This window comes from Vigna radiata, chromosome 5, assembly GCF_000741045.1.
Source record: "Vigna radiata var. radiata cultivar VC1973A chromosome 5, Vradiata_ver6, whole genome shotgun sequence".
Lineage (NCBI taxonomy): Eukaryota > Viridiplantae > Streptophyta > Magnoliopsida > Fabales > Fabaceae > Vigna > Vigna radiata.
In genome coordinates, this window is record NC_028355.1 from 9,839,830 (window position 1) to 9,852,080 (window position 12,251).

Consider the following 12,251-nt stretch of genomic DNA (forward strand, 5'->3'; position numbering starts at 1 on the left):
AGGGATTAAAATAGAAAGGCATGGTAGATTATTGGTAAAGTAAATTATAATTTTGTGTGGCAAGTTTCACCCCTCTTGCCCGATAAACTGTAATGAGTTGTAAGGCTTAAAGGGAGATGGTGGGTGATACGTCATAAAGAACCCCACACCAATATTGTGAAGGTAAGAGGAAGAGACTTAAACCAAAATGGGTGATTATAGGGTAATAAGAGAACTGGTATTTTTGATTTGATTTGGGTTAAAGTAAACAGTGGTTAGGTGGTGGAACAACTGGAAAGTACTCATAACTAAATTAAAGCTACAATAATATTACCACACACACACACACATTCCTCTTTATTTAGCCACTTGCATGTTGCATGCGACTTCTTCTGCTGCTTCTCTTTTCCCACTATAAATACCTTCCCATTCTTCCCTTAACGACTCGTGCAATCGAAAGAGAGAAAGAGATAACCTCAACTGAGGCTTCTCACTTTCACAGACCTTTTCTTCACCACTCAGTGTGTGATAGAGAAGAGATATTACATTCCACACACCACACCAAAATGGCCATTAACCATGAAACTTGGGCTTTTGTTTTTGGCCTTCTAGGTACACAAATACTTTTTTCTTTTTTTCTTAAATGCATGCCCTACTTCTTTCTCCATTACCATCTGCATCACCGCATGTTTATTCTATAAACCTGTATTCGTTAATGAGTGTTTATTTTTGTTCTGTTGTTATAGGCAACGTCATCTCCTTCATGGTGTTTCTTGCTCCATTGTAAGTGATTTTTTCTACTTTACAATAATGGACGCTGAAGAATTTTTCTAACTAAATATGAATTATATTCGATTGCAGACCAACATTTTACCAAATCTACAAGAAGAAAACTGCAGAAGGATTTCAATCACTGCCATATGTTGTTGCACTGTTCAGCTCAATGCTCTGGATTTATTACGCACTCGTAAAGAAGGATGCTAGCCTCCTTCTTATTACCATTAACTCCTTTGGATGTGTGATTGAGTCAATTTACCTTCTCATCTTCCTAGTTTATGCCCCAAGTAAAACCAGGGTATTCCTTCTCATAACTTTTATATACCCATTCCTATTCTTCTCCTTTTCTTCTCAACAATAAATGATATATTGGTTTTCCTTCTGTCAAATGTTACAGCTTTCGACCATCAAGCTTCTTCTCTTGTTGAATGTTTTTGGGTTCGGAGCCATGCTTCTTTCAACCCTCTACTTTACAACAGGATCCAAACGTCTTTCTGTTATTGGATGGATTTGCCTAGTTTTCAACATTAGTGTGTTTGCTGCTCCTCTCTGCATTCTGGTAATGATTTAGAAGCCCATTATTTATATCATTCTTTTTCCAAGATTTTTCTCTTTTCGTCTATTGTTACTATATTACTTCTTTTACTTTTCAATACACATTTCACTTACTTTCACAACTATTACTTCATCTTCAACATTTTTCACCTTTACGTAATCTATATGTTTTCAAAGAGAAATCAAATTCTCATAATTGATACATGCAGAAACGTGTCATCCAAACCAAGAGCGTGGAATTCATGCCTTTCAGTTTGTCCTTCTTTTTGACCGTAAATGCTGTCATGTGGTTCTTCTATGGCCTTCTTCTCAAGGACTACTACATCGCTGTAAGTACAATTCAATACTGCTACGTTAGCCTTGGACTTGGACCATTAAATCTTTGTCTATCTTAACAACACTTTTCCTTTATCACCACTTTTGTCATTTAGATCTCCTAACCTTTTGTTATGCCTCAATAATTTAGTGAAAAGCCAATTTAACTAGAGCAATTAATTAAACGTATGCTCACTCCATTAGAGTTGAGTTCATCACATGAAAATAAAAAATAGCCAAACGGAAACATGGGTCCGTATTATATTATTATTTAATGACAAAAGGTTTAAATGTTTAAATGCAAGAAAAGAACTAGTTTGATTAAACAGAGGATCTAACATTTGCATTTGAATGATGCAGCTCCCAAATACGCTTGGATTTGTGTTTGGGATAATTCAGATGGTGCTGTATTTGGTATATAGAAACGCAAAGCCAAAGACATTGGAGGAGCCAACCAAGTTACAGGAACTAAATGGCCATATTGTTGACGTGGTGAAGTTGGGAACAATGACACCCTCAGAGCCGAATCATGTCACAAAAAGTGGTGCTGTGACGGAGACAGCTAGCAACGTGTGATGAACCAAGCAATGAACAAGTCCAAAGAGAACGAACAGAAAATGAGGTCCCAAAATATTAACCTAAAAGTAAAACCATTTTAGTTTTCCAAGTGGGGTCTCATCTGAACGCAAGAACAGCAGTATGTGTAGTTTGGTGTTTAGGGTTCTTCTTTTGTTAGGTGGTGAATTATGTTAGCAAGCATGAACGTCTCTTTGGCCTCTTCTTCTATCACTCTCACTGTAGTAAAATCTGTAGCATAGTAGTGTCTTGTCTTCTTTCGGTGTGTACCTCAGTCAAACTCGTTAAATTCTCTCTTTCCTTGTACGCGTAATCTATGTTCATGTTATGGGAATTAATTATTTTACGGGTTATCAAATCTATCACTATTTCGCACACGTTTTATTTATTTTCATACGCTAGAATCATCGTTGTTCTATGTTTATTTGCAAATCATGGCTATGCTTCAAAGCGATGTAGATAGTGGAAATTGAGGGGTCTTATCTTGTTTTATGATGTCATGGTGAAGGAGACCGATAAAAAGATAACCTAAAAGTAAAAAAAAAAAAAAAAAAACTTATATCTTTGTGACGGAAGCTAAAGAAACAATCATTGGCAAAAAGACCCGACACTTAGATTGTAACATGCCAATTGGGAGTCGTTAAACATTCTATTCATCAATAGGAAAAGTGTTACAAAAAAATTAGTGCCCAATTATTGAATTTATTAACCTCATGAGGATTCAAACGCTGAATTTGAGGCTTATGATGATTATTATTATTACAACTATTCTTACTATACTACTTAATTGCTTATTTACTTACTATATGTTCAGTCAAAATTTCAACTCATGTATATTATGTGTTGCCTACTACAAGAAAAATGGTCACATATGTTATAGGACAAATCCTTTTCAAATATAGAAACAAAGCGTGTCTTTTACCTTTTTTGCATTCTTTCTTTCTCATTTCTTTCATTTTAGTTTTGAAATCCTTCTTTCGCTTTTATATTTTCACATTATTATATATTACCAGATAAATCTAGACACAAGACATTGTATTTTGATATACTTGCTAACTTTGAGAATTTGGTAATATGAACCCTAATAATTATAATGTGATTTTTAGTAGATGAAAAGACAAATTAGTGTTGATCATGTTAATTGGCTTCAACATCAACGCTAATTAAACTTATATTGTTTGTTAGTGCTTTTACTTTTTCAATCTGGCATCGCTTCTAGAGAATGTTACTATTAATTAAGAAAAAAAAAAACAGATTATTAAAGCATCTTGTCTGCATTGATTGTTAATTTTTGAAAAAAATATATTTTATTAATAGCATGGGTTATGGTTAGTGTATCTAACCGGCCCATAATTATAATATAATTGTATATATTAGTAATAAATTAAAGATCTATGAGATCTGTGTGATATATTATTAATCACTTTAAAATAAAGGAAAAATAATATTTATAGTTTTTCTGTATTTTTGTGTCTAGAAATTCTTGTTAGTCCAATTTAGTTTCCAATTCTCTATAATTAGATAATGTTTTATTTTTTTTCCTTAATTCTTTAATTTGTAGAATTATAGTTAAAAGTATATTTTTAGGTGTACTTTTAGTGTTTTTAAATAAATGATATTTTGCTTTTTTTTTAAATTCCAAAATAACTTTTTGTACGGTAGTATATCTCCAACGGTCAGAAATAATGACCGGACACAATAAACGAACTTGGACCATAGTTGGATCAATCAATTTTTATTGGGTTCACGGCCCACCATGTTACAGAAACTGAGAACTAAATATTATCATATCGCGAATCAAATAATATCTAATTAAAGATATTATAGAAACAGTCAACCAAGTAATAAATGTTATGAAAACAGCTTATCTGATCAAGTAAGTTTGTTTATATTTGTTTATATTATATTCTGTTTATATTTTATTAATGTTATATCAATCCAAAGCCTATAAATAAAGAGCAAAAGACTCCAAACAAGGTACACTGACATTCCAACACAGTCATATTGAAATTCCACTATTTACTCTCTCACTTTGAGCATTACTTTGCTGAAAATTGAGAACACTTTACTACTGACGCCTAATTTGAGCGTCGGAGTGCCTTTACAGGTACCCCCCCCCCCTCTCGGGCAGAATCTGGAACTTGACGGACGGATTGAAGAACGTACGGCTGAAGTATTGAAAGAACTTGAAGATCCAGCATCAGAAGGAAACAGAGCCACGTCATCGAGGTTAGTCCTTTCGGTCCCAAAATTATCACCTAAACATTTTGGCGCCCACCGTGGGGCCTGAAAGTAAACACTCCCTATGGTGACCACAAGAAGCATGGACGGTACTGACCCTAGAGAAATAATAAAAGAACTCCAAGCTTGACTGGAGGAGCAGGCCCAGATTATTCGCCAACAGCAAGAAGCACACCAGAAGCTAGCTGAGGAGATTGCTCAACTCAAAGAAAAACGTCCAGAAATGTCGGAGGACAACAGCCACAATGACGACCACAATAGTCGACCACCCCCCCGCTCGATCACCTGAGCTCTTACCCTTCACAGAAGTCGTTATGCAAGCCCCGATGCCCGATCAGCCTCCCCCACAGATAGAAAGATTAGACAGAACAACTGACCCGGAACATCATCTCCGGAATTTCATCGACTCCATGACCTTCTACTCCAAAAGCGATCCGGTCAAGTGCAGAGCTTTCTCCCTATCCTTAAAGGGTGAAGTTCTGGAATGGTATTACACTCTTCCTCCCAACTCCATTGACAGTTTTCGCACTGTCACTACTCTATTTAAGAAACAGTACGCCGCCAACCGGAAGGAGATGATAACAGCCGCCGAGCTCGTCAATATCAGACAGGGAAAAGACGAACCTCTGAGAGCATTCATGCATAGATACACTGAAGCAGCAAGGAGGGGAAAGGGCGTCACTCACGAGTTCATTATCAGCAACCAACCTAACTGCTTAAAGCCAGGATATGTCTCGGAAACTCTCTATGTCGAACTACCGAATAAACTGGAAGAATTGCAAGAAAAAATGACAAAGTTTATCAAAATGGAGGACTAAAGGAACTTCCATAGAAAAACGGACGTTCCTACAAACGAACGCAAACAGGAAAACAAACGCCCGCGTGAAGGAGATCGAAACCAAAGGTCCCCGAGAAAGGACCTTTCAGCACCTCTTGGCCCTTGATACGATCATTACGCAAACCTCACTGTCCCGAGGGAGAGGGTATTTGAGAAGGCCCTACAAGCAAATCTGATTTTTATTCGCAAACGGTACACACCCAGAGGCGCAAATGAAACCAAAGCCTATCGGTTCCATGACAACCGAGGCCACACCATAGAAAGTTGTCAGGTCCTCAAGGACGAAATTGAAAGATTAATCCGTGCCGGACACATACGAGAATTTGTGAATGAGGAACCGAGTCAAAGAAGGCATTCCCCTAGGAAGACACGTAGAAGTCCAGAACGCCCACGACGAACGACCGAATGGTCATGTGAGCGTTCTCGAAGTCGACCTCGTGAACACGATACGGCTGCAAGGGGAAGAATCGTAACTATCTCGGGCGAATTTGCCGGGGGAGGGGCCTCATCCTCGGCCCGAAAGAGGCACTTAAGAAACTTACGGAGCGTCCATTCGGCGTAATCCTTTATCAATGCCCGACATCACCTTCACCGATAAGGATTTCCATGCTCTGGACTCGGAGCAAGATGTCCCCATGGTTATCACCGCTCGAATTGCACAATATGATGTAAGTAAAGTTTTGGTTGACCAAGGGAGCTCGGTCAACATTCTGTACTGGATAACGTTCCAAAGAATGGAGCTGACAGACGATGTGATATCACCGTTCAATGAACAGATCGTCAGGTTTGCGGGAGAACGGGTAGATACCCGTGGATACCTCAATCTAAAGACTCGGATGGGTGCAAGCGACGATGCTAAGGAGCTCTGCGTACGTTTCCTATTAGTAGAAGCAAACACTTCATACAATGCCCTTCTCGGACGTCCTTGCTTGAACGCCTTCGGAGCGATAGTGTCAACTCCTCATCTAGCGATGAAATTTCCTTCGGAAAGGGGAAATATTTGTACCGTTCAGGCGGACCAAAAAATGGCTTGACAGTGTTATGTCGCCGGCTTAAAGGTTACACCTTACAAAGGAAGGAAGCAGTCTGAAACCATCCTAGTCGACTTAGATCCCAGGACAAACACGGACGACCAAATGCAATCCCAAGGGGAGGTCAAACCGTTCGTCCTGGGAAAAGATGATAAGCAAACCACCACCATTGGAGCCGACCTGACTACAGAAGAGGAGGTCAACCTGACAACATTACTGAAGGCGAACAATGAGCTATTTGCATGGAGCGCCTCAAATATGCCGGGAATTCACCCTAGTGTTATCACACACAAGTTATCAATATTCCGAGAGGCCCGGCCAGTGACACAGAAAAAACGAAGATTTGGCGCGGAGAAAGCAGAAGCCGTACGAAATGAAGTTGACAAACTCGTCAAAGCCGGATTCATTCGGGAAATAACATACACCACCTGGTAGGCAAACGTTGTAATGGTGAAGAAAACGAACGGTCAGTGGCGAATGTGTGTCGATTTCACTGATCTAAACAAAGCCTGCCCCAAAGACAACTATCCCCTCAGCATTGACCGACTGGTGAATGGAGCTTCCGAACATACGATCCTGAGCTTTTTAGACGCATACTCGGGGTACAACCAGATCCCGATGTACATCCCAGATCAAGAGAAAATAGCCTTCATAGCTGAGCACGCCAACTATATCTACGAGGTGATGTCGTTCGGTCTCAAAAACGCAGGTGCTACCTACCAACGCCTCATGGACAAAGTCTTCCACGAACAAATTGGGCGCTGCATGGAAGTTTATGTTGACGATATGGTGGTAAGAAGCTGCTCCCACCAACAACACTTGAAAGACTTAGCTGAGGTCTTCCAACAACTCAAGCGGTACGATCTACGATTGGCGATCTTAGAAATGAGAAGCCCGACCAAATTAAAAGAGGTCCAGTGCCTAGTCAGACGCCTCACCGCCTTATCACGGTTTATACCGAAACTCTCGGACCATATTAAACCAATACTGAAAAACATGAAGCAAAACGTACCCCGGCACTGGGATGATCAATGTGAGGCGGCCTTCTCCACAGTCAAGAACATACTAACCAGCCCACCTATCATGGCGCGTCCAACCGAGGGGTTTGACTTACAACTGTACTTAGCAAAGTCCAGCCATTCGGTAAGTGCGGCTCTCATCCAAGAAGCGTCGGCCTTCAAACTAATATATTTTATCAGCAGAACCTTGCAAGGAGCAGAGGGACGATATTCTCAGGTGGAGAAGGTGGCACTGGCCCTACTAACAGCAGCGCGACGAATTCGACCGTACTTCAAAAGTCACCAAATCGTTATCCGGACGGATTATCCGATCGCCAAGATCCTCAGGAAGCTGGATTTAGCAGGAAGAATGGTCGCCTGGTCCATCGAGTTATCTGAGTTCGGTTTACGCTTCGAACCACAGGGCTCCATCAAAGGCCAACATCTGGCCGACTTCGCAGTAGACTTACCCCTGACGGTAGAATCTTCCACATGGAATTTGAACGTAGATGGATCCTCTGACAAAAGAGGAGGTGGAGCAGGCATAGTACTGGAAGGACCGAGCGGGATCCTTGTTGAACAAGCAATCTCTTTCAATTTTCAACTCAACAATAACCAGGCGGAATATGAAGCCCTAATTAGTGGATTGCTCCTAGTCGCAGAACTGGAAATTGAACACCTCGAATGCCGAATGGATTCCCAATTAGTCGTCGGACGTACCACCTGCTTGGGAGAGCTTGAACCAATCACGACCACCTCTTTTTCCCATGACTTATGTAAAAAGAAAAATGTGCCCATAAAACACAAATGAGGATTCATCACACAAACTTTCAAGACATTCAGCCAAAGAACATACCAAACACCCTAGATTTGAAGTCATTGTATTTAAGGCAGTTGACTATCTGCCGTGACGAAAACGGACGAGGCAACTTCACTAAAACGTCCATATCCCTACATTCAGTGTCAGTCATATCCTCTAATGGTCAAGAAGTTAACGTTCGGGGTTTTTTGGTCCAGTATAAGGGAAATCTAGGGCTCCCGTTATCATTCAGAAAGAATGGCCGACCCAACTCAATGATCAACACTTTGAAAAACTGGTTCTTAAAGTCTTTATATGACTCGGCGAACAGTTGGAAAATGGCATTTTTTGACACGGAACTCAAAGACACCCAACCCCTCTTGGCATTGGGACGAGTTTTAAAGAAAAACATAAATATTTTGGTCGTCGGTTCAATACTAGGGCCTGACACAGTACACCGAACGCTTGGATGTAACCCCAGCTATTCGGATGTAACTGGGAAGGAGCTACATTCAAAAATTGCAGAACCACCATCTGAAACCTAGTAAATAACAGTCTAAGGTACATGTCATACAGTAAACATAGATAAAAATAGAAATAATTCCCCCCTGCTACGTCCTCCCCATGGAAGACTCTCTCATCTTTCCTACATGCAATCAATCTCAGAGCGGCGTTATATCCTAAGGTTCTAAGAACACAATTGTTCTCCACCCAACCTAACAATATTTCCCTATTCACAAATATTGTACTTTGTTTGTCGACCTCATGAGAGGCCCACGCATACTCTGCCGGAGAAGATGAACAGCCCTCTTCTGGGCCATCAACATTGACTCTTCCACTGACAAAAACCCTATCCCCACTAATAAGAGATTCAACAGAACTTACAACTCCCGACTGAACGATCGGTGAGTTACTATTCTCCCCATCTTCACTATCAGATAAAGAGTAAACTAGAGAAAAGGAAGTCATTGTTACCTGTGATTGGGAGCGCGATATAGTTTGAAAAGAGAAGAACTTGGACAGAAACCCCAGAGACAAAGATGAAGACAAAAATGCTATGATTGACGGTTCATTTCAAAAAACAACTTATTTTATTAAAAGCGTGTAACTGACGAAACCGCTGTACTATCTGCACCGTTGGATACACGTGATCTAACAGCTCCTTTTTGGCGACTCTGCCACTACCCCCAACGCGGGAAAAACTACTCACCCTTACGAGGCTAAATGACAACACAATTGTGTCGTTTCTAAATCACTTATAAAGCCACACAGGACTGTACAACTCCCCATTTAAAAAGATTCCCAAACCGAACGCTCAGCACATCAAACACGTTAAAGACCCGGAACAACGCGTCTGGACGACTAACTACTACCAAAAGACCCGGAACAACGTGTCCGGACGTCTGACTACTACCACAAGACCCGGAACAACGCGTCCGGACGTCTGACTACTACCACAAGACCCGGAACAACGCGTCCGGACGTCTGACTACTACCAAAAGACCCGGAACAACGCGTCCGGACATCTAATTACTATCACAAGGCCCGAAATCGCCTAACCAAACACTATATCATCAACAGAAATCCACCTTCTATTCACTTCTTCAAAAGTCCCACGGTCAAGACCTTGCATTGCCCTCGGACTTGGGGGGATGATGTACGATAGTATATCTCCAACGGTCAGAAATAACGACCAGACACAATAAACGAACTTGGGCCATAATTGGGTCAATCAATTCTTATTGGGCTCACGGCCCACCATGTTATAGAAATTGAGAACTAAATATTATCACATCGCAAATCAAATAATATCTAATTAAAGATATTATAGAAATGGTCAACCAAGTAATAGATATTATGAAAACAACTTATCTGATCAAGTAAGTTTGTTTATATTTGTTTACATTATATTCTGTTTATATTTTATTAATGTTATATCAATCCAAAGCCTATAAATAAAGAGCAAAAGACTCCAAACAAGGTACGCTGACATTCCAACACAGTCATACTACAATTCCACTGTTTACTCTCTCATTTTGAGCATTACTTTGCTGAGAATTGAGAACATTTTATTACTGACACCTAACTTGAGCGTCGGAGTGCCTTTACAGGTACCCCCCTCTCGGGCAGAAGCTGGAACTTAACGGACGGATTGGAGAACGTACGACTGAAGTATTGAAAGAACTTGAAGATCCAGCGTCAGAAGGAAGCAGAGCCACGTCATCGAGGTTAGTCCTTTCGGTCCCAAAATTATCACCGAAACACTTTTGTTTTTAGTTTTTGCATAAATATGTTTCATCTTTTAATTAATTGTTTATTTACCACATTCTCTCTCTTTCTTTAATTGCAGATATGTCTTAGTCAAACTTCTTTGTTGGTCAACTAAAAGGGTTGATGCCTTAAGCTAGTAAAACAGTGCGATTTTGGACCTCCAAAGTTAAATGAAACGTGTTTCACGACGCGATTTTTGCTGGAAGCTAAGCTGAGACAAGGCTTGAGCAAAGCACTAGTAAAAAAAAGGTTATCTAAATCGGCTGATACGTCTCAGTTTATACAAACCCGAAGCAAATATAAATGCAGTACTATAATTTGAGTGAATTTATAGGCCTCAATTCAATAGGAACCGAAGCAAAATAGTCATGTTATTTCGGTTAGAAAACACTCGAAGTGTATAATCTGCGTATAGGCATCGGTTGGAGGAAGGATTCGAGGTAGTAAAAATGTATTACTTCGGATAAAGGTATAACCAAGTCAGTATATGTGTCACGTCTTCATTGCTTCCAGTGCCTTCGCGAGACATTTCCATGCTCGCAGCATAGCTTCTCCTAAAACCCTTTCTTTGGCCTCTGCTAGGGTTCATCATCACTCACCCATTTTTCACCATTTGACCATTTTCACAGCCTCTGATTTCTCCATTTTACCGATTAAAACCTCACAAACCCCCAACCCTAGAATCCCCACCGATTAAACCTTCAAAACCTAGGGTTGGCCTTTGTAAGGCCCCGGCAACTTACAGGGACTGCTGACTGCCCCCACACATCAACACGAGGCTTTCCAGTGTGCTTTGTCCTCACTCACACACTTTCCGAGAAAACTTCCCGAAAGGTCACCCATCCCATAATTACTCTAGGCTAAGCACGCTTAACCATGGAGTTCTTATGAGTTAGGCTACCGAAAAGCAAATGCATTTGGTGATATGAGTAGCCAAATCAATTCCTTTAAGCTATCCTTCAACTGTATAGTCCCATACCTATACAGTCTTCAAATCCCTCTCATTCCGGTGTAAGTTCGATTCGTCCATGTCTCCCTTCCACTAGAAGCCTGCCAGGAGCCGCTCCTTGTCTGTGTGCCCTGCACCGGCGATCACTCCCTGCCCTCGTCAGTGCCCGGGGTGTCACATGCCCACCAGCTTTCGTCTGGTTCGTCCTCGAACCACACCGTACTGGGAGAGGCTAGGCTCTGATACCATTTGTAACGCCCCGGCAACTTACAAGGACTGCTGACTGCCCCCACACATCAACACGAGGCTTTCCAGTGTGCTTTGTCCTCACTCACACACTTTCCAAGAAAACTTCCCGGAAGGTCACCCATCCCATAATTACTCTAGGCTAAGCACGCTTAACCATGGAGTTCTTATGAGTTAGGTTACCGAAAAGCAAATGCATTTTGGTGATATGAGTAGCCAAATCAATTCCTTTAAGCTATCCTTCAACTGTATAGTCCCATACCTATACAGTCTCCAGATCCCTCTCATTCCGGTGTATGTTTGATTCGTCCATGTGTCCCTTCCACTAGAAGCCTGCCAGGAGCCGCTCCTTGTCTGTGCCCCCTGCACCATGCCTCTTGCACCGGCGATCACTCCCCGCTCCTTCTTGTAATAATACCGCACCTATTCCATGTCCTGAAGCATCACATTCTAACTCAAATGTTTTGGAAAAGTTGGGAAGAGCTAGAATGGGTGCTTGNGTGAGCTTTTCTTTGAGTAGCTCAAAAGCTTTTTGTTGCTTGTCTCCCCAAATGAATGTAACATCCTTTTTCACCAACTCATTGAGAGGTGAAGCTAGACTAGAGAAGTTAGGTACAAATCTTCTATAAAAACTTGTCAATCCATGAAAACTCCTAACTTCTCCTACATTCTTTGG

The 12,251-nt window shown here is 41.0% G+C and overlaps 1 protein-coding gene across 1 annotated transcript; it reads left to right on the plus strand.

Moving 5' to 3' along the window:
• The first annotated feature begins 402 nt into the window (after positions 1 to 402).
• On the plus strand, positions 403 to 2,564 carry LOC106761239 (bidirectional sugar transporter SWEET10). Its single transcript, XM_014644768.2, has 6 exons — positions 403 to 591; positions 726 to 762; positions 841 to 1,054; positions 1,154 to 1,315; positions 1,521 to 1,640; positions 1,987 to 2,564. Exons 1-6 carry the CDS (start codon positions 546 to 548, stop codon positions 2,200 to 2,202), a joined length of 795 nt encoding a protein of 264 aa, XP_014500254.1. The 5' UTR covers positions 403 to 545; the 3' UTR covers positions 2,203 to 2,564.
• The last annotated feature ends 9,687 nt before the right edge of the window (positions 2,565 to 12,251 follow it).